This window comes from Gorilla gorilla, chromosome 13, assembly GCF_029281585.2.
Source record: "Gorilla gorilla gorilla isolate KB3781 chromosome 13, NHGRI_mGorGor1-v2.1_pri, whole genome shotgun sequence".
NCBI classification, from domain to species: Eukaryota; Metazoa; Chordata; class Mammalia; order Primates; family Hominidae; genus Gorilla; species Gorilla gorilla.
The window spans coordinates 116,968,325-116,996,031 of NC_073237.2; the positions used below are offsets into that span (position 1 = coordinate 116,968,325).

At 37.0% G+C, this 27,707-nt stretch overlaps 1 protein-coding gene across 1 annotated transcript in view; it reads right to left on the minus strand.

Moving 5' to 3' along the window:
- Positions 1-862: 862 nt before the first annotated feature.
- MEGF9 (multiple EGF like domains 9) overlaps positions 863-27,707 on the minus strand; it is a 111,219-nt gene continuing 84,374 nt past the window's right edge. The window contains exons 3-6 of the mRNA XM_031014300.3: positions 23,008-23,147; positions 12,751-12,894; positions 8,072-8,341; positions 863-5,968 (exon numbers count right to left, since the gene is read on the minus strand). Coding sequence (XP_030870160.2) covers positions 5,517-5,968; positions 8,072-8,341; positions 12,751-12,894; positions 23,008-23,147 — 1,006 coding nt within the window. The 3' untranslated portion in view covers positions 863-5,516. The remainder of the gene's footprint in view (positions 5,969-8,071; positions 8,342-12,750; positions 12,895-23,007; positions 23,148-27,707) is intronic.

Consider the following 27,707-nt stretch of genomic DNA (forward strand, 5'->3'; position numbering starts at 1 on the left):
AAAACATAGATGTCTTATACTCCTATGGAAAATGAATACAACCAGTTTTGATAATGCAACCTCGCAAATGTCCTTACTTGTTTGTATATATATACTTTCTCTTGAAACTGTAATTTGTTTAGATTTCTGCCATGCTTATTCTTTTCCCTTAATACCCAATTCATATAAATCACAGAACCACATGTATAAACATAAGGTGTTATTATAAAGTGATAAAACCTGTTTTCTTGTGTGGCTAGAAAAGAAAGAAAAAATAGAGTTTAAAAATTTAAATGTTAACCAACTGAAGTTGAATAAAACAGTTTAAGTTTATAAAGCTCTCAGCACAAAGAAATGCCTGATTTTTTCTTTTTTTTCAAATAAAGGAATCTCTCAGATGGCATCCCATTAAACACCATCTAGCTTTGTCAAAATACAGGTTCTTCAAGAGTAGCTTAAAATATTAAAAAGATGTACTCTCATTACAAGTTACCTAATAAACAGGTAGAATATGGTTTCTCTTCAGATTTCTACCAAAGAAAGGAAATTCTTTATATGTGTGACAAAGAAATCCAAAGTGAGCAAGTTTTCTCTATAAAATCCGACGGATGTCAGAGGGAATAGGCAAAAGCACAAACAAAAATATATGTTAATATATTTTCTTCTCAGGTTTTGTTTTCCTCTAAGACAGGGAATCTTCTTCATGGATTTTTTTCCCCCCAAGTAGAAAACATTCTTTAAATGAACTTAAACAAAATACATGGCCAATAAATGAAGAGTTCAAAGATTTTTATGAAGTGGGCTGAAAATAAATGATCCTTGGCATGTATTTGAAGACATGAAACAACTCTGACCACACAAAAAAGTAAACAACAAATCTACAATAGGTACAAATTATATACATTTATTTTTAATAATTTTAAATAACACTCTTGTATAAATTCTTTCATATATTCAAATCATACACAAATTTAGAAATGCATGATGAAGCCTAGTACAGCATATGTATGAGACACGTTTTTTAAGTTTGTGTTAGAATTTTAGTGACATAAATACAAGTTTAATGTTTCAGAAACATTCCCTAATTGCTCGGCCTATAATTTAATGTATTATAGAGTGCTTATGCCTAGCATTACAACTTGACTTTAAATCATTTAGCTTTTGGACTAACTTAGATCTGAAGCCCTGGGCTTACTTTCTAGGGCTGCTGCTGCAGTTATTGCGTATGCATAAGTAACAAGAAAGATTCCCAAATTGCCTTTGAGCAAACATCATTCAACCACTGACATTTTAATGATCCATAACCTTTAGGCCGTTTGATATTATTTGACTTCTTCAGATGTATGAGTGTATTCTTCCTGCCTTTCCCTTTGGCATAGACACTGGCTCAGGGTTAAACAGAAAAATGCACTAACCTTCCCTTATTCCCCTGCACACGCCAAATTTATTTTAGCTCCCAAACTCCTTACTATCAAGAAGAGTATAACAGACCAAAGGTTCTTTGTGGATGAAGCCAGAAATGCTTTTCTTGCTGTAATAGGTTACACTGGGTTGCTTTTTACTTCTCTGAACTTTTTGTCAGAGAGCTTGCCTTGAGATGTGGAAATTCAATTCCTACCCACATAGCCCAAAATATAGGAACCAGGGATGTTCATTATAAGTGGTGTTATGTTCACCAAGCATCCTAAAAAGTGTAGGACCAAGGTGAATGATCTAATAACCCCGTTCCAATCAAAGCTGTCAAGAGGAAGTATTGTTGCTTTAGTTTTCTACTCCCAAAACAGCACTTAAAGGGCTAAATATCCTGATGGCACTCAGCTGACCAAAATAAACTAGTAGGTCAGTGAGTATTGCTTTAATGGTCAATTTACCTGGGAATATTGGTGCTAGAGAATAGTGATATAATTTGAGGTGTCTACAAATGTTGTCTAAAAAACCTCTCTCCTCTCATCCCATGTTTCCTCTGTTCTCTACTCTTAAAATCTAGGTATCACTGGGAAGAGTAACGCACTGGGCCCACAGGACCTCAGTATTAATATAAATGAGCTTTAGTTTTCAAATGTCATTTTTTTCTCTATAACTGGAGAAATTCCATTAATAAAAGAACCCTAGGGGATAGAGGGTAGAGGGAGCGAGAGGGGAGTAAGGGAGGACACGGACATACTTAACACTACGTAGGGCACCTAACCATCAGAAATGCATAGGAGCTTACTAAAATGAATTAATGAAGATAAAAGCATCGCTTAATGGCAGTATCTGTAATTCCCAAATAAGATTCACATCAGTGCTATCTTATTTAAAAATAAACACATTTCCAATCCTTACACAAACATTCTCCCAATATTAGGCTTTCTTTTTCTTCCTTTTTTTTGAGACAGAGTCTTGCTCTGTCGCCCAGGCTGGAGTGAAATGGCGCCATCTCGGCTCACTGTAACCTCTGCCTCCCAGGTTCAAGTGATTCTCCTGCCTCAGCCTCCCAAGTAGCTGAGACTACAGGCACGTACACCCGGCTAATTTTTGTGTTTTTAGTAGAGACGGGATTTCGCCATGTTGACCAGGCTGGTCTCGAACTCCTGACCTTGTGATCCACCCGCCTCGGCCTCCCAAAGTGCTGGGATTACAGGCGTGAGCCACCGCACCCGGCCCAAAATTAGGCTTTCTAAAGGACTGATGGCATCCTCCTGCCAGATGCCACAGTTTATGGGACCCATGCCTTTGGAGGAAAGAACATTGTGCAGTGCATCCCATGCTAGTTTCCTAGAATGATTTCAGTGGTAGATCACTTTCTGATTGATTTATATTTTAAAGCAAATTATTTCCAGAATCAAAAAGCTAGAGACATGAGAGGATATTATTTAAAACAAATTTTAAGACTTTTTTTCCCATTGAGAAAAATTATAACCATGATCTAGGAGCCATTAACAAGTATTTAAAGGTAAACTTTCTTTGTGATTCAATTTTTCAATACCTTTTAAGGTCTATTTCAAGGAATTTCTACATGGTCAAAATCCTCTTAGACTCCAACAAACCTCCTTTCTCTCTATTGGTTTAACTTCTGTTTAATAAATGTTCACTTCTCACCACCTTTAATCCTGACCTTTTTTTGGGGGGCGGGGGGCGGTGTATCTGGGAGAAAGACAGGTATGCCATTTTGCACAATTTCTTAGAATTGTGCAGTCTGTACACACATACGCAGCAACTGCTAGGGAAAGCAAATTTTCCCTCCCTGCTTGGAGAGATGAGTTCACCTTAATGAAGCACAAACTGGCAGTTTTGTTTTCTAATCACTAATACTAACTTCAGATAGTAAATCTTCTTGTGTTCTTTTCACTAAGTGCTTCATAGCTGTATGGCCCTGGATTGCTCCTGATATTAAAAAAAAATTAAAAACATCCACAAGTAGAACTCTTCCTCCCAGCTTTCTTGTGTCCATGGCTAGGCAATTTCTGCATATAGTTGAAAAAACATGTGCTTTAGAGTTAGAAGCCCTGATTCCAAGCCTAATAATCACACACATTGTATAGCCTTGAACAAGATATTTAGCTCCTCTGTGCCTCAGTATTTTCATCTATAAAATGGGGACAACAATTACTTCCTCAGGGGGCTATGGTGTGGAAGAGAGGACACACATATGGAAAAGTGCTTTGCAAACTACAAAGGGCTATAGAAAAACTAAATAATTTTCATATAATGTAATATAATGTAACCTCTATTCTTCTGAGCAATGGCCAAATACGCAAAGCACCCTCAGATTACCAGAAGTAGATTATTTGCTTGTACTCCCTCCAGAACATCATCTCCAAACCCTGAGAACAACTTAGGGGTCTCCTGTAAAGGGATGACCAAGTTCTAGGTTTTTCTCTAGGGAAGTTAGGCAAAGGGGTCAGCTTGGATTTCCTAGGTCTAATCTAAGAAGAAGTTTTTATTTTTTTTCTAACCACTTCACAGTTCACTGTTCCTCCTAATAAGTTATATTTGACATCTGACCACCTTTCCCACCCACCTTGCTTAACCCAAAATGTCAACATCATAATAAACGAGAGCAACAGTAGTTGGCCTCTAGGAAAAAACTGCATCAAAAAGCAAGAACTAACTAGACACACCCATCTACAAAGCTGCTCATTAACCAGACAGGAAGACAATGGGAGAACTATAGCACTGCAGGGAGATGGCACATCCCTCACGGCAAATGAGTGACAGGCTATGTTCACATGTAGGAGATTTTTTATTTGGGGTGAGGGAGGATTATAAATATTTCATAGGCATGAAAACTACAGATCCCAAGTAATATGATGGCTTTTCTCTTGGAACTATAATATTTCTATCCTTTGGAAGACTATCTTTTACATTCAAGAAAAACATTTTTTAATGAGGATATGTTTTATATTAATCTATGTAAAATATATAGGGTGGCTAATGTCTAATTAGATTAATGTTTTTGGAGAATGCATCCTATGTCCCAGCTTAACGATTACTGACTTCAAAATCTATTGCTTGAATCATAGTAAGTCAAAGAGCATACAGCTCTACTTTTAGACTGAGAAAGGAAAGAAAGATTAGAAACATTCGACCTCTTATAAATTTCAGCAATGTCCTCAAGAAGGACTAAAAATGACGGATGCTCACCAGAGTCCCAGCTCTAGCAATATTGCCATCTATTTTACAGTATTTTAAGCAATCCCCATATTTTTCTTTTTACAACACCATTAACTGCTGTACAAATAAATTCCAGATGATAAAATATGACATGATTTTTTTTTTACAAATAGATACAAATACAATGTCGACCAGATATGCTACATTAACTATGTACACCTTATTTCTCTAGAGGCAGGAATATTCCTTATTTTTAGACAATTTATCATTTACACTGAGACCCTGAGGAGGACCATCAGCCTCCTGCTCCCCAATGCTGCCTTCCTCCCTTAGAAGCTTATCCTGTGCTTTCAACTCATCACTGAGCAAGAATCCCGGGAGGAAAAAACCAAGCCCTTCTGAAGATCTTGGGACTTTTCTACCCCTGTTCTAGAAACAATCAAGATTATTTATTGTGATACAGCCTAGAAACAAGCTTTTCCTCAATGATGTCCTTTTGTATACTAAAATGAATATAATCCCTGACCCTGTTTTTAAAAAAATGTTTCAGGAATGGAGATGAAGTCTTCCAGCAGTCTTTTCCCCCTCCACATCCATCATCTTGTTACCACTGGCTTGGTGAACGCTTCCCCAGGAGTCTATCTGGAGGTCAAAGTGGTTTTGGGCTGCACTATGGGGTTCAGCCTTTCCATACTCCCATGTGGTTTGGTACAAAAATATACTTTACTTCAAGTCCTAATGACAGTGAACGCTTCAGATCTTCATGGGAAAACTAAGAGCAATAGATAGGCTAAGCGCATTACAAATTTGTACCTGAAAATTTCAGATGCACTATTTGCCTTTGCTTTCTCAGCAAACTCTAGCCAGGCTTTGTCTGGCCCAGGGGCTGACGCTGTCTTAGCAAGCACTGTGGTTTAACAATTCAGAACAGTTCTAGCTCCTTAGGCTTTGTAGTTATGTATGGGCGTCGTCAGGGTCAGCTGCCCATTGGGAGCCACTTCATTGCCATCATCTTCCAACAATCCCGAAACATCTGCATTGGGAATGCTGTCATGGTAGCTGCTGAAACTGATATTGTCTTCTTTCAGCTCGATGGTCCAAAAGGGGGCATTGAGTTTCCGGTTTTGGTACTCGCGGTACATATATACAGCCCCCACAAATCCCATTAGCAGCACCACAACAATGATGATGACTGTCAAAATGATGATGTTAAATTGGGTCCATGATACATCAGCTAAAGCTGAAGTGCTGTTTTCAGAAGTGCTTACTGAAAAGATAGTCTGCAGGGTTGTAGGGGTAAAAGTACTATTTATAACAGGGGTGGGCACTGATGTGGTCAAAGAGGCATTGGAAACCAAAATGGTAGAACCTTCAGGTGTTGGAAGAATAACTTCTGAAAATAAAAACAGAGAATGAAATGTAAAAGACAAAATTATCTAGTTTTGAGAAACAATAAAAGAAATACGCATGGGAGTGAATGTTGATGTAGGATGTTGACATGATATTCTGCTTTAAGGTAATGCAAGTTAAAAATAATGTTTAAAGAAATATAGTGATAAGGGTAAGAATCAGGGTCTAGAAAGCTAGATTATTACATCTATGGCTGTTTTCCAATATGTATAATATCTACATTAAAATCTTTGGGCCGGGCGTGGTGGCTCACACCTGTAATCCCAGCACTTTGGGCGGCCGAGGAGGGTGGATCACGAGGTCAGGAGTTCAAGACCAGCCTGGCCAAGATGGTGAAACCTGTCTCTACTGAAAATACAAAAAATTAGCTGGGCATGGTGGCAGGTGCCTGTAATCCCAGCTACTCGAGAGGCTGAGGCAGAGAACTGTTTGAACCTGGGAGGCGGAGGTTGCAGTGAGCTGAGATCATGCCACTGCACTCCAGCCTGGGTGACAGAGCAAGACTCTGTCTCAAAAAAAAAAAAAAAAAAAAAAATCTTTGGGAAAATACCAGTGTTGGAGTTTTCCATTCTTATTTACTCTTAGATAAAATCATACAAATTCCTGCAAAGGCAGTAAATTTGTCACTACTGAGCTCTAAATCACATAGTTAAAAGTAACAGGGATATATGGCAATCATTTGAACAAAAATAAGTCTAACAAGTCTGATGGCATTTCATAAAGGTAAAATAATTATCTGCAAAGGAGGCGTAGGGAAAACTATACCTCTAGTTATGTCTGAAAAACAAATTTTAAATGTCTGAGGCTGACATCAGCCAAGAGAGAAAACAGCTTTCCTTAATTCCATGTGTAGGAATTCTTCCTTTGTGTAGATTACAGCTACTTTATAATTTAGGTATTATACTTTGTATTTCTAATGGCAGCATAGTTTCGTGGAAGGACTAAAGGCTTTGGAATCAGATAGAAGTGTGTGGCTCTAGATAAGTAAATTTTTTTAAAGCTCAGTTTCCTTATCTGTAAAATGTGAATAATAACATCAACTTTGCTGAGTTCTTGGGAAGGATTAAATGAAATAATATACTACACAGCATTATCACATTTAATGCTTACGGTGCTTGGCATATAGTAGGTACTCAATAAAAGTATTACTATTATTATTATAATTCTTCACCATGAAAGCCATATCAATTTATTCTAAAAAGAGGCAAAGTTTATATATATTACCTAATAGCTAATAAGAAAAATCATCAGTTCTGTCAGCTAACTATGGACAAAGTGTGCCTCCCAAATAGGTAAGAGAACCGAGTAGCAGGATCTCTAGCTAGTAATAGGGTTCAATCTGAATCTTTCTGCCTTGATCACTACAGTATAAAGATATCAAGAAAATGGCAGAAAGATGACAGTTGCCATAGACCAACTGTTCATCAGCCTCGTGTTCAGCATGTTAAGAATATCAAAGAGTGGTTTGTAGAACAGCATGGTCCAATCTCTCTGTGACCTAATAGACCCTCAATATCCTAACTCATCCTGAATTCATAATCATTAATTTTTAATTACTGAGCTTTCCTATAAGAAATATTTTGCCATGTAGATAACTTTTGCTTTTAAAAATCAAAAGGAATGTTATTATTTCCTCCATTGTACGTGGGGAAACTTAGGCCCAAAGTTAGGACAGATGCTAGAATGAACTCCAGCTTCTCAGCTGGAACTTCTAACCAGATTAGATGTCCCTACTTCAAAAGACCTTTGATGATCCCTCAAAGTGATGAGAATAAAAGAAGCAAAGAATAAAAGAAATGATAGGATTCTTAAATTATTAACATAAAAATAAAAATAGATGAAGAGAAAAATGTGAGAACATTTTGTCTCACTGTCGCAATGACTTTGTCTTGGTCCTCAAATTTCTGGAGTTGACTGTGGAGTGTCAGAAGAGCAGCAGGAATGGAAGGAAACCTCTTTAGGCAAATATCTATCAAAATCTATTTCCAGAAACTCCTCTGGTAGGGTTAGAAGGTTTTACAAAGCCTTCCATTTTTCACTACTAGTTTTAGATATTAAATTTACAATCACTTAGGTGAAGTTTTACCTTTCTTGATGCAATTTCCCTCGAGGTCGTGAACATAACCTTCTAGGCAGTTCTCACACCAAAACCCAGTGGTGTTATGGAGGCAGTTGATGCACTCACCACTCTCGGGCTTACAAATCTTTGGAGTTTTAACTGGGTCCACATGGCCGTGACATTGGCACTTTCTACAGATGCTGTCAAAATTGTAATAGCCATTTTCACATTTATTGCAGTTCAGGCCTATGTAACCATCTTTACACTGGTCACATTCAGGTTCCAATTCACTCGATTCTAAAAGAGAGAATGCCAAAATAGTTTAGTACAGTCTGAAGCTACAATTAAAAATGCAAAACAACTACTAGTCCTTAAAAAGATTTACAATCCCAGAACTTTGGAGGCCAAGGTGGAAGGATCGCTTGAGCCCAGGATTTTGAGACCAGCCTGGGCAACATGATGTGACCCTGTTTCTAATTTGTTTTTTATAAACCTTCCCTACTGTCTCCTCTCTAGAGACATATAATAATCTCTATTAATTAATTAAACTAATAATCTATAATCTATTTACTAATTTTCCAGCTTATTGTAGGAATGATGGGGCCATCCAGAGAACCTATTCACATAGACAGCAAAATAAATAGGCTTACATAAGGAGTCTGAATGATTATGATGGGTTGGCACTCTCATAATTGTGTTATTCCCTTCTTTTTATAGATGACAGATTGGATAAAATATTGTTTTAACAAAAACTTCCTCCATCCCTCCCAAACTTAAATGTGGGTACTCCGCAGACTTCTATTCTTGGTTTCTTTCTCTTCTCTGATCATTTTCCATGGGTGGCCTCATCCACTGACATCATCAACAATTCCAATATGTGTATGTGTATCTCTAGTCTACATCTCTGTCCTAAATTCCAAACTATATACTAACTTCCTGTACACCTGGATCCACAAACATCTCAAACTTAACATGTACAACGCTGTCCTCAGTATCTTCCCTTCCTGAGTCCTGTCTTCCTCCAATGTTCCCTAGATCTCAGTGAATGGTACCAACATCTACCCACTTGCATAAGCCAAAACACTGAGAATCATCTCTCAATCCTCTTCCTCCCTATGTCCCTTCTAAGCAGTTATCAATTCATATTAATTGTACCTGATTAAAGTCTTTCCAATCCACGGATGTCTCTTTCCATTCCCACTGGAGTGATCTTAGATTAAGCCTTCATCATTTCTCACCTAGATTATTGTAGCTACTTCCTCATGGTTCTTTTTATCACAATGCACCCCTACATTCACTTTGAACTTCAAAGTAAATAAGAATATGTTACTTCTCTAGAGAAATCTCTTCAATGGTTCCCTAACTCCTTCAGGATTAAGTGAAAATGTAATAGAATTTTTAGTACTTTTCATAATCTGACCTCTGCCTACTTCTCTCAACTTTTCTCTCTTCACTTCACACTCCACCACCCCCTAAGGTTCAGGCACATTAAATGGCTTAAAAGAACTTCCAAATACCCAAATACTGCCTGCTTTCTTCTCTCTGAGGTTTTGTACATACTACTTTCTCTGCATGGGACATCCTCTTGTCTCTCTCTTTCTAGTTCAGTTAACAAATTCAATCTGTAGGAATTAACTCAGGTATTACTTCTTCTCAGAAGCACAGAAGTTTTCCTTGATTCCCTCAGTTTGGGATAGGGTTAGTCTATGCTTAACTGTAACACATGTCATTTGAAATTGTAATTACCTAGTTACTTGTGTGTTTCTCCCATTAAACTATGAGCTATTTGACATTTTTCTGTCTTTATCGCCAATGTTTAGCACAGTGCCTAAAACATAGCATGTGTTCAATATATATCTACTGAGTAATTTCACTTTAGGCAGTAGGAACATAACAACTCATACCTATCTGTTTCCTTTTTTATTCTTCATAGGATTTCAATTCTGGATTCTTAATTATATTTAATACATAATTTTTAATAATCAACAAGTCATCTTTTAAATCTGCTAGATAGATTAGTTCTTTCCTTAGAATTTACTATTATAATTACACTAACAGGATCACCCTGTTATCTAAACACAGACTAATGTTATTATAGCAGGAATACTTTACAGTAGTCATGGAACTTGTGGCAATGAATCATATTTCTGATGCTCTTTAAGAAAAATGAATTCCTTTCATCTTTCACTTTTACTTTTTAAAACGGCTTTGAGATATAACTTATATACCGTGACATTCAACCATTAAAAGTATACAATTCAATGGTTTTAGTATATTCCCAGAGTGTGCAACTGATAAAGAATTCTAACTTACCACTTACAATCCTAGTGGGTAGTGTGATCTCAAGTAAGTTACTAAACTCTGGGCCTCAGCTTTCCATATTTCAAATAAAGGAATTAAACCAGAAATACTTAGGTTACTTTCAGCAATAAAGGTGGCAGCTGAATTATTCATAACCCATGCAAACAATAATATGCAGGAAAAAAATTCTTAGTGAAAAGGCATATATTCCTTGTTCTCAATGAAGTTACAGCTTACAATAGTACCATATTTTACAGCATTTTTGTACTTTAACAACTATAGCAACAATAATCTAAATAATTCCTGACGAAATAGACTGAAGGACTGAAATTAAGGTTTGTGAAAGCCTTCCATGCCTGTCATGGGCAGACCAACTGGACCTCAAATATGACATTCAATGTGCTGCCTGATGTTTCACTCCTTCTGCCTTATACTTTGTTTCTGCCATTCTTAAGTAGTTTCTTGATCAAATAAGCTGTTTTAAGATTTCTGTACCATTGTTCCTACTGATATTTTTATCTGAAATGTCTTTCCTTCTCCTGTCTACCTGCTAAATGCAGACTCCCACCACGAGACTCAGCTTTTATGTCACATCCTCTCTGAAGCCATTGCTGATATTCCCCCACTCCAGGCAAAGTAATTATTCCCTCTTGGTGCATCCACTATACATAAATACATGATATTGCACTGCAGTACGAGAGCTTGAGGGACAGGATAATTTCCTACTGGGAGGTATAGAAAAGTCTTCATGAAGCAGGTAACATTTGAATTGGGCCTTGCTGAGAAGGTCACCATCAAGAAAGCAAAAAATTAAACCACAAAATAGAAAAAATATTTATAAATCATGTATCTGTTAAGGGACTTGTATCTAGAATATATAAAGAATTATTTCAACTCAATGATAACAAGATAAATAACCCAAATTTTAAATGGGCAAAGGATCTGAACAGACATTTCTCTAAATATATGAATGAACAATAAGCACATAACTAGCCATCAGGAACATGCAACTTAAAACCACAGTGGAATACCACTTCATATCTACTAGGATGGCTATAATTATATAAAGGCAGATAGTAAGTATTGGTGAAGCTGTGGAAAATTTGGAACCTACATACAGGGTTGGTGAGAATGAGAATGCAAAATGGTGTACTCATTTTGGAAAACAGTCTGACAGTTCCTCAAGAGGATAAACATAGTTACTACCGGACCCAGGAATTCCACTCCTAGGTATACACTGAAGATAAATGAAAATATATGTACATACAAAAACATGTATACAAATGTTCACAGCAGCATTATTTGTAATAGCTAAGAAGTGGAAACAACACAAATGTCTATCAATTGATGAAGAGAGCAATGAAATGGGGTATAACACAATAATATATTATTTAGTAACAAAAAGGAATCAAGTATTGAGACATGTTATAACATGAATGAACTGAAAATACTATGCTAAGTGAAAAAAGCCAGACACACAAGGCCATGTATTGTATGACTTCATTTGTATGAAATGTTCAGAGTGGGCAAATCCATAGAGCAGAAAAAGTAGGTTAGTGGTTGCCTAAGGCCAGAGGAAAAGGGAGTAATTGCTAATGATTATAGGATTGTTTTTTAGGTCCTTTTGTTGGGGGAGGTGATGAAAATTTCTAAAATTGATTGTGGTCATGGTTGCAAAACTTTGAGACTATGTACTAAAAAAACTGAATTTTGCATCTTAAATAAATTGTATGAAATGTGAATTACAGCTCAACAAAGCTATTATTTAAACAGACAGGGAGAAAAGGAAAGAAAGAAAGAAAAGAAAAGAAAAAGAAAGAAAGAAAGAAAGAAAGAAAGAAAGAAAGAAAGAAAGAAAGAAAGAAAGAAAGGAAAGGAAGGAAGGAAGGAAGGAAGGAAGGAAGGAAGAAAGAAAGGAAAAAATTCAAACCAGCACCACCCAGCTAAGCTGCTTCGAAAGTCCTAGTAGAAAATATGTGAAATAATGAATGCTTACTGTTTTAAGCCACTAAATTTTAGGGTAATAGGTTATTTAGCAATAGATACCTAATATATATATCAGGATGAAATGAGTCAACTATATTTATTAGATTGCAATTAGTCAACATTATTCGGTATCTAGGAGGAACTAATTAGTAAATGTTACCTTGAAATAGGTGAGCAAAAGTTGCTCAGTCTTGAAGTTCCTGCATTAACTCATTATGCAGGTTTTTAGACACTTTAAGTCTCATTCACATATATATATTTGGATTAGATTATAAATTCCTGGAAAGGAAAACTTTTGCTTTTTTTATAACTCCCTTTCACCTATAGCATCCAGAACTTTATTCATCAATGCAACTTATACCTATTGATAACTGATTTTTTTTTTCCCTTTAAAATGAAAAGTTAGAGAAAGGCCTTACTTATAGAGCAGCTGCCTGTAGATGTCACTGCTGAACAAGGGCAGCGAAGACACTCTTTAGTGGCATCAGGACTCTGATAAAATCCTTCTTTACATTCTTCACAGTGATTTCCTTTGCTATTTTCCTGGCAGTTTAAACAAGCACCTAAAAGAAGCAAATTATTTTTAAAAGTTAAAGATTTGCCTTGAAAGCCAAGTAACTTTCAAAAATCATGCCTGCAACAAAAAGATCATAAGAAAAAGAAAAATTAATAGGGATTGGATAGAGTTAATTTCTACCCCACCTGATTTATATACTGCCCATGTCTATGAATTGTGTCCCCTACTAGATTGTAAGCTCCTTAGGGAAAGGTGGGATACAAGATTAGTGGCTCAATAAACCCTTGCTGGTTGATCTGATTACATACCAAAAGTAGCAACTATATGCCAAGGAGAAAATAAAAACAATCCAAATACATATTAATAGAAGAATAGATAAATTGTGACATTTTCATAAGTGAACTAATCATACATGCATGAACATGCACACATTTTTTTTTTTTTTTTTTTTTTAGAGATGGGGCCTCCCAAGTGGCTGGGACTACAGGAGCATGCCATTACACCCGGCTAATTTTTAAATTATTTTATGAGACAGGATTTCACTGTGTTGCCCAGGCTGATACTGAACGCTCAGCCTCCAGCGATTCTCCTGCGTCGGCCTCCCAAAGTTTTGGGATTACAGGCGTGAGCCATTAGATTAGCCACCCAGCCTAAATCTTAAAAAGAACGTTGGTTGAAAAGCAAATTGGGGAATAACACACACAGAAAGAGAATACTTATTAAAATTTAAAAACCATACTAAGCGCACTAAGCAAATGGATACAGAGTACACTAACCAGATGGATATAAACATGAGGTAAAAATTAAAATGTGGACTGCGAGGGTATAGGGGAATTTTATACTCTGCTTGTCTCTGTGGAGGGAGGGGGGTAAAACAGGACTAGGGAGGAAAAGAGGGCCTCAACTTTATTGAAATTTTCTATTTCAAAGATGTAACTATATACATATAGATATAAATATGAAGCAAAATGTCAAAATGTTAATCTTTATTATTAATAATTCTGGGTGTGAGTGCATGGGTATTTGCTATATTATTCTCCATAGCTTTATATATTTAAAAATTTAAAGTAAAAATAAAAACAATTAATAAAGAAAAGAAAAAAATGAAACAAAGTTAGGTTTTGTAATAATACTCCCTTGGCACTCTATTAGTAAGGATGTTCTACAGACATGGAAGCAGCATAACATTTGAAAATACAAAATGAGAAAGTGTAGCATAATTTACATTCCTTCCTTATGGGGCCAGGAAGATTCAAAGGGACACTCAGAACTACTATTATGGAAATTAGTGAGTAAACTCTACATAGAAATCTAGGAAGATAATGACATTTTACAAAGTAAGCTAACTACAGTTCAATGCTAAAACTATTCGTAAAAGTCTTGATTTCTTTTCCTTACTAGCAGAAATATTTTTAAAAGGGGAGAGAGAATAAGGCTGTGAAATAAAATGGTCTCACAACTGAATTAAAACTTGAAAAAACAAAAGAATGAAAATGTCATCAACCTACATATTAAAAAGCTCAATTCTTTTTTTTTTTTTTTTCTTTTGAGATGGAGATCGCTCTGTGGCTCAGGCTAGAGTGCAGTGGCATGATCTCTGCTCACCACTCACTGCAACCTCCATCTTCAGGTTCAAGTGATCCTCCTGCCTCAGCTTCCCAAGTACCTGGGATTACAGGCGCATGTCACCACGCCCGGCTAATTTTTGTATTTTAGTAGAGATAGGGTTTCACTATGTTGGCCAGGCCGGTCTCAAACTTCTGACCTCAAGTGATGCGCCCATGTAGGCCTCCCTAAGTGTAAATCTCAATTCTTAACTGACTACAGCAAAATTCCCCCAAACTTCATAAATTTATTGTGAAAGATACCTTCAAAAGTTTATGTGAACACTTAACATTAAATCAAACTTGTATGTAAATATCATCGTTTTCAGTCATGTAATTGTAAAGGCCTGATAGTGTTAATGATATTTTTCCCACATATAACAAAGTAGTATATATTCATGCTGTGGTAGACACTTTAGGTACTGGCTTCTTTCAGATCTTCTTGTATCATGATCTCTCTTTAGCTATGTATCTTTGTGACAATAAAAAACAGCTCAAAAATACATACTAGGAAACTGGAGTTTTGCTCTAAAAATAAAACAATTTTAAAAGTTAAACTGTTCCTCAGGCTGGACACGTCAAAACCTGCATTATGTGTGAAATCTGTCTACCTACTCTCCCCCTATTAAAAGTGTTCAATACAAAGAATTTTTAAGAGAAAAAGTTCTGATAAAGTGCTAAGCTTTAATATAAAAAATACCTGAAAAAAAAAAAGCTAACAGTTCCATAGTAAAATTTGGATGTTCAGGGTAAGATGCAGTCCAATAATAAGTCCTTTGTGCATAGCTGATGTGACAAGAAAAGGTCATGTTGCTACCCTTTATATACATATATACATACATACATATATATATATGTATATATGTATATGCCAGGCATGGTGGCTCATGCCTGTAATCCCAGCACTTTGGGAGGCCAAGGCAGGCGGATCACCTGAGGTCAGGAGTTCGAGACCAGCCTGACCAACATGGTGAAACCCTATCTCTACTAAAAATACAAAATTAGTTAGGTGTGGTGGTGCATGCCTGTAATCCCAGCTACTCAGAAGGATGAGACAGGAGAATCACTTGAACCTGGAAAGCAGAGGTTGTGTGAGCCGAGATCACACAATTGCACTCCAGCCTGGGCAACAAGAGTGAAACTCCTTTTCAAAAATAATAATAATAAATAAATACATATATGTAAGTGTGTGTGTGTGTGTGTATACACACACACACACACACACGCACACACACACTTGTAATCCTTTACTCCTACAGGGCTACTGGGCTTACATGCTTATTATTTTGGGGCTTTTTACTATTCTAAATAAGACTCCACATGTTTGTGACTACCACAATATAATTCTACTCTCTTAAGCCATTTATACCAGACTATTTTTTCCAGAAGAATTTTTTATTTCTGTTTGTTTTTTGGCCATACCCTGCAATGAGAAATCAATGAGTAAAAAAAAAATAACCTTACGTGGTAAACAACGTTATCTCAAAAGTAAAAATGAAAGCAAGTATAAGTATAAAATTTAGCCCAACACAGTGGCTCAAACCTGTAATCCCAGCATTTTGGGAGGTCAATGCAGGTGGATTGCTTGAGCCCCAGAGTTTGAGACCAGCCTGGGCAACAGGGCAAAATACTGTCTCTACAAAAAATACAAAAATTAGCTGGGTGTGGTGGTGCATGCCTGAGTCCCAGCTACTCAGGAGGCTGAGGTGGGAGGATCGCTTGAGTCTGGAAGGTTGAGGCTGTAGTGAGCTATGATCATGCCACTGCACTCCAGCCCGGGAAACAGAGCGAGACCCTGTCTCAGAAGAAAAATAAATAAATTTAAAAAAGAATAAAATTCATTGATTCTTAAATATTCATCACTGTTTACATTGCTTTAAGGTGCATGTACCTAAAGTACAACTATAGAGAAAGAAAACAAATAAATTAAAGATAGGCCAGACATAAATAACCAAAGTGTTAACAACAGTCGTGAGAGGCAATAGCCCTTTCAGAGTTTTTCTCCCTCTAGTCTTCAAATTATCTCTAGTATACATGCATCACTTTTATTTTTTATTATCTTGATTTTTCTTATTGTAAAATAACACATTGTAAAATATATCACATACACATTGTAAAATATTTCAAGAACTCAAGCAATTTGAAACACTTCATATATATATTTAATAATTATTTATTTTTACAATAAAAATAAAGACCATAACGTTTAAAACCTATATACGGTAGAAACTAATTATGTGAATTTGCTTCTTGAATAGCTTACAACTCCTCTGTGAGAGGCAACCTAGCATTAAAAAATGGTATGGGGCCGGGTGCGGTGGCTCACGCCTGTAATCCCAGCACTCTGGGAGGCTGAGGCGGTCGGATCACGAGATCAGGAGATCAAGACCATCCTGGCTAACACGGTGAAACCCCGTCTCTACTAAAAATATAAAACATTAGCCGGGAATGGTGGTGGGCGCCTGTAGTCCCAGCTACTCGGGAGGCTGAGGCAGGAGAATGGCATGAATCCGGGAGGCGCAGGTTGCAGTGAGCCCAGATCAGCCACTGCACTCCAGCCTGGGCGACAGAGCAAGACTCTGTCTCAAAAAAAAAAAAAAGTGGTATGGGATTTAATGTCAAATTTGTGTTCCATTTCCAGCTGAACTTCTCACAAACTAAGTTACCTTAAGCAAACAGCTTCTCTGATTTTCACTTTTCTAATCTGTAAAATGGGATAATAATTCTTTGGCTAACGATTTAATATAATGTGAGCATTTCAAAGGGTGAAAGACTATTCCATAGGACATAATGTTTTCTCTTTATGTCTTAATTTCCTCATCTGTAAATTTTAAAAGCTGAACTAGATGAAATCTAAGGTTTCCTTTAAATCTAAAATCTAAGAATCTTTCTTTTATGATAAATGATACACAAAAATAAGCTGAAGTTTAACATTGTTCATTATGCTCTGCCTGGAACCCCCCAAAATATAACAATACTGCCCTAAAACTCACATTCTCACATTCTCATTGCTGAAAGATGGCCAAAGGGTGGATCAAAAGAAAAAGGAATGTTTCCTGAAGATGATTTTTTCATGCTCCTTGACTAAGCATCTCAAAAATCTTTGTAGAGATAACCAAGAAAATAACTAGTCAAAGAAAGGAATGTAGGGCTCCTTTCCAGCCAAATTCAGGGACAAAACATTGAAAACATACATTGTTACCTGCAAAAAGACCTTTCCTTATTCCTTTATTTTACCATTTCATCATTTATATATAAACCTATCTGAAATACAGTAATGTGCTTTGTCGTAGGAAGAAATGCCTTACCCTCTTTATAGAACAAAAAGCAAGCTTTAACCTGTCAAACTGAAAGAAGGCCAGTATGGAGCCCAGGTTAACAAGGGAGAGAGTAACAGGGCATAAGGTCAGAGAGAAAGGCAGGGCCCAGAAAATGTAAAACCAGATAGGCCATAGAGAGATGTCTGAATTTTATTTATTCCAAAACGGATGAGAAGCCATTGGAGGGCTTAAGCATGAAAATGACATGATCTGGTTTTACATTTTATAAACATTGCTCTGGTTGTTATGTGGAGACTAACTGTGGTGGGGTGGGGATCAGAGAATAGGGAGAGAAGAGAGGAGGCTGAAAGGCCAGATGAGACTGTGCCAAAGTAGTTCAAAGAGATGACAGTGGCTTGGGCAAGGATGATGCAATAAAAGTCATGAACAGTGGTCAGATTCAGGGTATGTTTTGAAGATAGGGCTGATGGAATATACTGATGAGCTGGATATTTGCAGTAAGAAAAAGGAGAAAAATCAAAAATGACTACTAGGCTTTGGGACTGAGTAACTTGGTGAAATGGATAGAGCAGGCTTAACTTATAAAGTTGAAAAAAAGTTGTTTTGGATGTGTTAGGTATATAACGCCAATTAAAACAAGTGGATATTTGACGGTTGGATATTTGAGTGTGGAGATCAACGGAGAAATGCAAATCTGATAATAAGCACATATATAGATGGCATTTAAATTAAATCCAGAGTTAAGGGGGAAAATGAGCTAAAACAAACAAACAAATACAAATTAAATCCAGGGGACTGAATGAGACCACTTAGGGAGAAAGTTTAAATGGCAAAGACAAACTTGACAAGCTCTGAGCCCTGAGGCACTCCAGTGCTTGTAGCTGAACTGAGGAAGATGTAGTAGAACAAATAAGAAGGAAAAGCTGGTTAGGTAGCACAAAAACTAGGAAAGCATGATACTCTGAAGTAAGTATCATTGGAGAGTAGAGGATTGGTCAACTCAGTCAAGCTGCTCAGGTCAAGTTACTCATCATGGGATACTATGAATACATAAAGGTACATTGGATTTTCAAAGGAAGTATATTATATGAACATAAAGTTCCAGTTTTAAAAATAATATCCCCCCACTTCCATTTTAAGGGAAACGTACTTAATAAAGAAAATCTAGAAAAATACAGGAGTAGAAAGGGGTAAAAAATCATCCTAGGAAATCTCTCATTAAGATTTTTAGGCTGGGCTCCGTGGCTCAAGCCTGTAATCCCAGGACTTTGGGAGGCCGAGACGGGTGGATCACCTAATGTCAGGAGTTCAAGATCAGCCTGGCCACCATGGTGAAACCCCGTGTCTACTAAAAATACAAAAATTAGCTGGGCGTGTGATGGCGGGCGCCTGTAATCCCAGCTACTTGGGAGGCTGAAGCAGGAGAATCGCTTGAACCCGGGAGCCAGAGGTTGCAGTGAGCCGAGATTGTGCCATGTACTCCAGCCTGGGTGACAGAGCAAGACTCGGTCTCAAAAAAAAAAAAAAAAAAAAAAGATTTTTAGTACTTCTCTTTGTAATCTTTCCTGATTTACAGGGGTTTGGCTTTTGTTTTTTAACTAGTCTAATTATACGGCATATGTTATTTTATACCTTGCTTCTTTCACTTTCTCATATTGCTATATATCATTCTTTAAAACATTTTATCAGCCAGGCACAGTGGCTCACATCTGTAATCCCACCACTTTAGGAGGCCGAGGCAGGCGGATCACCTGAGGTCAGGAGTTCGAGACTAGCCTGCCCAACATGGCAAAACCCCGTCTCTACTAAAAATACAAAAAATTAGCCGGGCGTGGTGGTGGGTGCCTGTAATCCCAGCTACTTGGGAGGCTGAGGCAGGAGAATTGCTTGAACCCAGGAGGCGGAGGTTGCAGTGAGCTGAGATCGCGCCACCATACTCCAGCCTGGGCAACAAGAGTGAAACTCCGTTTCAGAAAAAACAAAACAAAACAAAACATTTTATCGAGAACATAATAACAGTTACCATTTACTGATTACTTGTGATGGACCAGGCACTATACGAAGGCTGTACAAGTGTATTGCATTTAATCTTCACGGCAACCCACTAGGCAGTTACTGCTATTATATCAAATTTATAGATGAAGAAACAGATTAAGCAACTTGCTCAAGGTAAGGTCAACATTTGGTTTTCTGTGTTTTTAATAATATACTGCCTAGATAACAGTATTTACTTAATACCCTATTGTGAGAAATTGGGTTGCCTAACTTTTTAAAATTGTAACTACCATTTTGTTGAGCATCTCTGAACATAACCTTCTTAAGAATTTAGAATTCTTTCCTTAGAATAGATTCCTGGACATAGAACTACCAGATCAAAGAACAATTTTTAAGATTTCTAATACTTACTCTCAAATTGCTTTCCAAAATGTTTATTCAAATATATCTTACCACAAAAAAAGAGTACTTTGAAAATCTACTTCAATCTAAAACATAAGGTATAGAAAAACAGTAGAGGGGGTGAAAATAGGACTGTGAAAACACAGTAAGTGGCCACCAGAGGGCAACCTTATCACAGCACTGTTGAAAATAAAGTCACTTGACTAGAGTGGTTTTACATAAAGCTTGTAATTTTAAATAAAGTATTTGCACTCCTTCACGTTGGATTCCACTTTTATTATAATTCCAAACAAAGAACCCATTTATTTCTCTCACTACTAGCTGCTTTTAGAAACCATAACCATGAAAAAGAATTATTTTGCCTTAAATTATCTCCAGAGAAAGGACAGGTCAGCACTTACATGACAGTAAAGAGAGGTGGCCTCATTGCCTTAAGAAAAATTAAAACGGAGAATCAGCAATGTAGACTGTTTTTCGGTACTGTAAAAGATCTAGGGAGTAATTTTAATCGACTCAGTATAATGAAGTATTTCTGTTGTTACTCAGTATTGAAAATAATCTTTCCTCTGTACGCCTTTCCATTCATTTGTTCATTTATTTGATAAAAATGTAGTGAGTAGTTACTATATGCTAAAGCTCCATGCTAGAGATTGTGTATACAATGGTGAAAAAAAAAAAGTTCTTGCCCTCATGAGTGAGCCATATGTGACTCAGAATCACAAATAAATATACAATTACAAACTGTGAAAAGTGCTATGAAAAAATACAAGTATATGTGAGAGCATATAATAGGGAAATTATCATTAAGCCTAGAGCATCAGGAAATGCTTTCTAATGAAGTGGCCTTTAATTGACGACCCGAGGGAAGAATATGATTTAATAAGGCAGAGGGGTCAAGGATGGAGGTAGAGGTGGATTAGAAAAACCATTCTTGGCAGAGGAAAGATCATATATGAGAACCCTGGGACCAGGGAACATGCCTTGTTTCAGAAATAAAAGCCAGTATGACTGGATCACAGATGTAAAGAAAAAGAATGCCACAAGATAAAACTGGCAAATAGGCAGAGACAAGATCACATAAAAGAAAAAAAAAAACAATTTCTTCTAAATTAATTTGTTTTACTATAGAGTATTTGAATGAAGAATAAACTTTCAACCGATTTTTCCAGGGTACTTTTGACTTCAAATATTTTTCCACCCTGTTCTCATAAAAACACTTGTACTTGTCAGACTAGTGTGTCCTGATTTTTTTTTGCTTGTTTGTTTGGGGAAAAAAATGTTTCCAAGGAAGGACACTTAATTCTTACATTTAGGAAAACTAAGATCAGAAGTTAATTGGCTTTAGTTTTTAATGGTTTGACTAAGTTTGCCTAAATGTGGTTTTCTTTGTTTTTATATTGCTTAGGGTTTGCTGAACTTTCTGAATCTGTTGGTTGATGCCTTTAATCCATTTGGAAAATCCATGTGGAAAATTCATGGCCATTTTCTCTTCAGATATTACTGGGATCCAGTATCACTTTCCTCTCTTTTTAGATCTCCAATTACATTTATGCTAAACCTTTTGGCTGTGTCCCACATCTTCCCTGCTCTGTTCTTCCCATTATATTTTCTCGAAATGCTTCAGTTTGGATATTTTTAATTGTACTGTATTCAAGTCTTCTAACTTTGTCTTCACTGTGTACAATCTAGTTAGATTAATGCAATGAGTTATTAATTCACATGTTGTATTTTTCAGTTCCAGTTTGTTCATTTGATTTTTTAGAGATTCCAATTTCTATTGACATTTTGCCTCTCTTCACCTATTTTGTCTGATTTTCCCTTTATTGTATGAAAATACTAACTTTAGTCAAGTCTTTCTAAGCTGACTCTAACATCTAGATCACCTAAAGGTCTGCTTCCATCGTTCATTTTTTTTCTCTTTGGTATTGGTCACATTTTTCTGTCTTTGCATTGTCCAGTATTTTTTATTGTATGCCGGACACAGTATATGAAAGAACCAGAGAGAGCTCCCCTTTCATCTGTTAGGCAGATATAATGAGAGAATTACTTCAATCCAATCAGAAGGTGAGGCGGCTTGAGGGTGGACTGTAATTTTAGTATGAGTTAATCAACTTCTGGTTCCTTACTATTTCTTGGTCATGGCCCTCTAAAGCTTTTGCTTGAGAGCCAGCAAGCCTGTGTCTCCTTAGCCCTAAAAGACTGTGAGAGATTTGTATTGGCCTTTGGTAATTTGAGCCTAGGTCCCACTGCATGCACCTTCAGAGTCTGAAGACATCTTGAGGGGGAGATAATTGAATGTCATAGCAGGCCCTCTCTTTCTAAAGGGATTTTGTCTCCTCAGCACAACTGAAAGAGAAAGAGATTTTTTTCTACCTTTCTGGCCCAGCCTTCCATCTTTTGCATAGTCGGCTAATATCCTGTGGGAAAGCTGGCCTTGTGTTTGGGGATCCTCTTGTTTCCAACCATCATGCAAGCCTCAAATGACTGCCAAAAACATTTCTTGTATCTCTTTCCTAAAGAAGAATTCCTTTGCTTGGGTCTAGCTCATTCTTTGCCTATGCTCAGAATCAGCAAATGTCCCCTGGAAAGACAATGGCTGGTGATCATCAGTTTACCTAGGAAGAGTTCCAACCTTTCTGGAATTTTAGTTCCTATAGTTCTCCTTGCCTCCATAGGTATATGATTTTTTTTTTTTAAATTTACGTACTTTTTCAAGTTTGTTGTAGCAGGAGTTTGGCTTGCTGTGATCTAGTACATCCTACTTAGAAGATAAAGGCCCTTCCAAACTATTTCAGAAGAATCAACCTATAGCTGAAAGATTTCCAAATTAAAAGAACAGTGGAATAATTACATCACAAAGTTAAGGAAAGTACGTACCTGTGAGGGCATCGCAACTGGCAGACCGATTATTGCATTGGCAGGGCAAGCAGCCATTCTTACTAAAGCCATAATATCCATCTTGGCATCGGTCACATATAGAGCCAATGACACCCACTTTGCACTGGCATTTCCCAGAACTGCAAATAAAAGCAAAGACAATGAATAAAAGTAAATCAATTTAAAAGTTGTATTGAGTAACACCCCAGAAGGGAAAGAAAGCCCAGCTCATGTAAATCATATATACTTACCATATCTCAAAGCCTTGTGTCCAAAGAAATCACCTATCAAATTCTGTATTGCTATTAAAAGCTGTCTAGTGTATTGCATAATGCAATTTCTTAGCTAACAAATAATTTTACAGAAAATTTAAAATGGAGGCATTTGAAAGCAGGAGTAATAATGATGATGCAATGAGCTATCATTTATTGAGGGCTTATGTCAATAAATATATTTTTTCTCTAATCCTCAAGGTAGTTCTACCTGGTGAGGGTCATAATACTTATTTTACTACTGAGAAAATTCAGATAAAGTTACTGTCCTCAGCTAGTAAGTCAAGTCTATTCATACAAAGCCAGACTTTTCCCCACCATACTATCTACTCCTAAGATTGACTCTAAATTGGTACAAGAGATTTGTCTGCCAAATAACTTGATATCCACTTAGGTATCCAGCTTCATTCTGTAGATCCAAAGCATTACAATTCACCATCTATATAGGTCCTGACTCCAGTGATGGTGTTTATGCCCTGTCCACAATAAATCTTGGTCTCTTTTCTCACTGCAAGTAAATTTCAGGTCTTTAACAAAGGCTGAGAAATCTTATTGCTTGAAGAGAAGCTGCAGCCTAACAAAGTCAAAGGTTCTCAGAGATATAAGCCCAAATATTTTGATGTTTAAAGCTTAAATAAAATTTGTACTGATCATAGTATAGGAGATGTTTTTAAAAATGCAACAAAAACTTACATTATCTAATTTATACTATCAAGCATGAATCTATGAATTAAGTAATTTAGTAAAGAAAAAAGAAAAGAAGCCGCACACATATACGGTCTTACACAAGAATATCCCAAGGTACTTAAAGATCTAGCAAAGAAAACCTGTATTCATAAAAAATAAAATTCAGGAATATTTTATGACTCAATAAGAAGGAACCAGTCAATCGAAGCCCCTCTATACTATCAGAAAATTATAAAGAACATAATGTACCTTTCAAAGAATGGCTTACAACACTTCATCAGCTTATTTCCAAGGCTTTTAAAATGTTAATCAAAATATGCTTACTCCTCATTCCTCTAAATACGTTATTCAATATACAAAAGGATAAACAGTTACTTTCAATGATGGTGTTTGCCTAACCCACAACCTACAAGAAGAAGGTATTAGTTTCGAACACAAAATCACTTAATAAGATTGTGTAACCATAATATAGCCAATGTTCCCAAAGTAGTTGCTATTCCTGAAGTGGGTTTTCCCTTAATAATTATTGGGGCACTAAAAGACTTTCTATCTGGAGGATCTGCTCCTTAATTGCTGATTTAAAGTGAGTTAATGAATCTTGATAAAGTAGTTGTCTGAGTGTACATACCATGCTTTATTTTTTCCTGGGTGATTTTTGTTCGTTTTTGTTTTTGTTTTTTGAGAAAGGGTCTCATTTAGTCCCCTAGGCTGCAGTGGCGCGATTTCGGCTCACTGCAGCCTCAACTTCCTGGGTTCAGGTGGTCCTTCTGCCTCAGCCCCTCAAGTAGCTGGGCCTACAGGTATGCGCCACCACATCCGGCTAATTTTTGTATTTTTTGTGGAGACAGGGTTTTCCCCTGTTGCCCAGGCTGGTCTCAAACTCCTGAGCTCAAGCAATCCGCCTGCCTTGGCCTCCGAAAGTGCTAGCATTACAGGTGTGAGACACCATGCATGGCCAGATTTTAAAACAACAAGAAAAAAAAAAGGTGCTTTTCTCTCTTTTAAAAGAAAATATAGGCCGGGCGCGGTGGCTCACACCTTTATCCCAGCACTTTGGGAGGCTGAGGTGGGTGGGTCACTTGAGGTCACAAGTTCAAGACCAGTGATCAGCCTGGCCAACATGGTGAAACCCTGTCTCTACCGCAAATACAAAAATTAGTCAGAGTGGTGGTGTGTGCCTGTAGTTCTAGCTACCTGGGAGTCTGAAGCAGGAGAACTGCTTGAACCCGGAAGACGGAGGGTGCAGTGAGCCAAGATCATATCACTGCATTCCAGCTTGGGTGACAGAGTGAGAGTCCGTCTCAAAAAAAAAAAAAAAATGAAGTGAGGAATTTTGGTTGTGAGGCTGCACTACTAGTGCTTTTGCATCATGTTATTCATGGCCCAAGGCCAATTTCTGCATATATAAGAATTAAATTTATCAGGCATGGTGGCACATGCCTATAGTCCCAGCTACTCAGGAGGCTGAGGCAGGAAGATCACTTGAGCCCAGGAGTTCTAGGCTGCGTGAACTACTCCAACTGCAGTTAAACAGGAATAAACAGCTGGGTCCACTTATCTCAAATTAAACCTGTCTCTCATAAAGCCCCACAGACCAAGAAACACAGGAGACTAATCCTGCAACCACCCAATGGGTTCACCTTGCCCACTGCCTAGGCAGAGCTGATTTATCAAGATGGGGGAATTGCAATACAGAAAGAGTAATTCATGCAGAGCCAGCTGTGCAGGAGACCAGAGCTTTATTATTACTCAAATCAGTTTCCCTAAGTATTCAGGGATTAGGGTTTTTAAGGACAACTTGGTGGGTGGGGTGAAACCAGGGAGCCGAAGTGCTGACTGGTTAGGCAGGAAATGACATCACAGGGAATTGAAGCCATCCTCTTGAGCTGAGTGTGCCATGATCGGGCCTGTGAATAGCCACTGTACTCCAGCCTGGGTGACACAGGGAGACTCTGTCTCTTAAAAAAAGATTTAAATCGGCCAGGTGCAGTGGCTCATGCCTGTAATCCTAGCACTTACGGAGGCTGAGGCGAGTGGATCACGAGGTCAGGAGTTCAAGACCAGCCTGGCCAACATAGTGAAACCTCGTCTCTACTAAAAATACAAAAATTAGCAAGGCATGGTGGCACACACCTGTAGTCCCAGCTACTCGGGAGGCTGAGGCAGGAGAATCGCTTGAACCTGTGAGGTGGAGGTTGTGGTGAGCCAAGATTGCGCCACTGCACTCCAGCCTGGGTGACAGCGAGACTCTGTCTCACAAAAAAAAAAAAGAAAGAAAGAAAAGAAATCACTCAGCAAATATAAAGCTTTGCCTGTGCGACTTCCTTCATAGAATAAAGACTTTACAACACTCCCTTTCATGGTCTCTCTCTGTTAAAGACTTGAATGCTTTCTGAAGCAAAGGTCAATGATATAAATGCAATGAAACCAAAAAAGAAAAAAAAATGGCTGTTAACAGACCACTTATGCTTATCCATAGATTTGAAATGGAAGAACCAAAACCCACAGCTTCATAACTGGAGAATAAATGTGTAGAACTGGATTTTAAATAGAAATCAGACATCTGTACTATGAGATCAGCTAACAATTTAAGATAAAATTTGCTTATCTGGTCTTAATGACATGTTGCTAGTAAAGTACCAAGATAGCACAAAAATTATATCAGAAAAAAAAGAATATAGAATTATTCATAAAGGAAGCATAAGCATTGTGGAGCTACACTGCATTAAGTGTAACTATGCATATACTACACATTTCTTAAATTATCCCAAAAGGGATTCTCAGATTTTCTTGTGGTAGTAATGCTCAGTTATAGAATTTACATACTCATGGGTGTGAACAACTCCTGCCAAGGTTTTAACACTTTAGAAAAAAGCATTTTTTAAGTGTATATAAATAATAACATATTTTACAACACTAATAGTCATTACTTTTTCAAAAGAAAATTCACTGGTGTATCATCTCAAGATATGGCACATATCTATGTCACATGAATACAAGCCAAATTACCTTTTTAAAGATTCTGTTTAAGATGAGTGCGTGGAGAAGCTTCAGAATTTCCATTATTTTACAGTCACATTGATTAGGTGGGATGGGTATAATACAGGAAAGGAGTATCAGAGTTTATGGAAAAAACCAGCCCGAGGAAACAGTTTGGTTCATATTCCAGCTCTACTAGTGACTAGCTGGCACAAAGTATTCATTCTATCTTGGCCTCTGTATTCTCATTTGTTAAGTGAAGACAATTATACCAACCTTTGTAATATATTAAATATTGCATACACAATGCATTTAGCACAGTGTCTGGCACATACTCAGTACTCAAAAATGAAAGCAACTATGAACATGATGACAGTGATCCTAGATCTTAAATATTTTCTGAGAATTCTAAGGAAAGTAGGTTAGAATTCCCAGTTGGCAAAGACAGGGAAGACTAAGTTACTTACTTTTAAAATTTAAAATTTATAAGTAATTTAAAATTTTAAAATTCTGTCAATAAAACTAAAAAAAAGCAAAACATTAAAGGATAATTACTAGTTTGTAGCAAAAATATGGCTAGAAAAAGAGAGCACATTATAAACACATGGTAGAAACAGTTTTGGGGAAAAAAAATTTAATCGAGAAGAGAAAGGATCTACAAAATCCTACATTAGGTGGGATCAAAGCCAGCTGGACCTGACTTGCTTTTCTACCAACTAGTTAATGATTTATTTCTAAATTGTTAAATGTCTTGGCATGTTT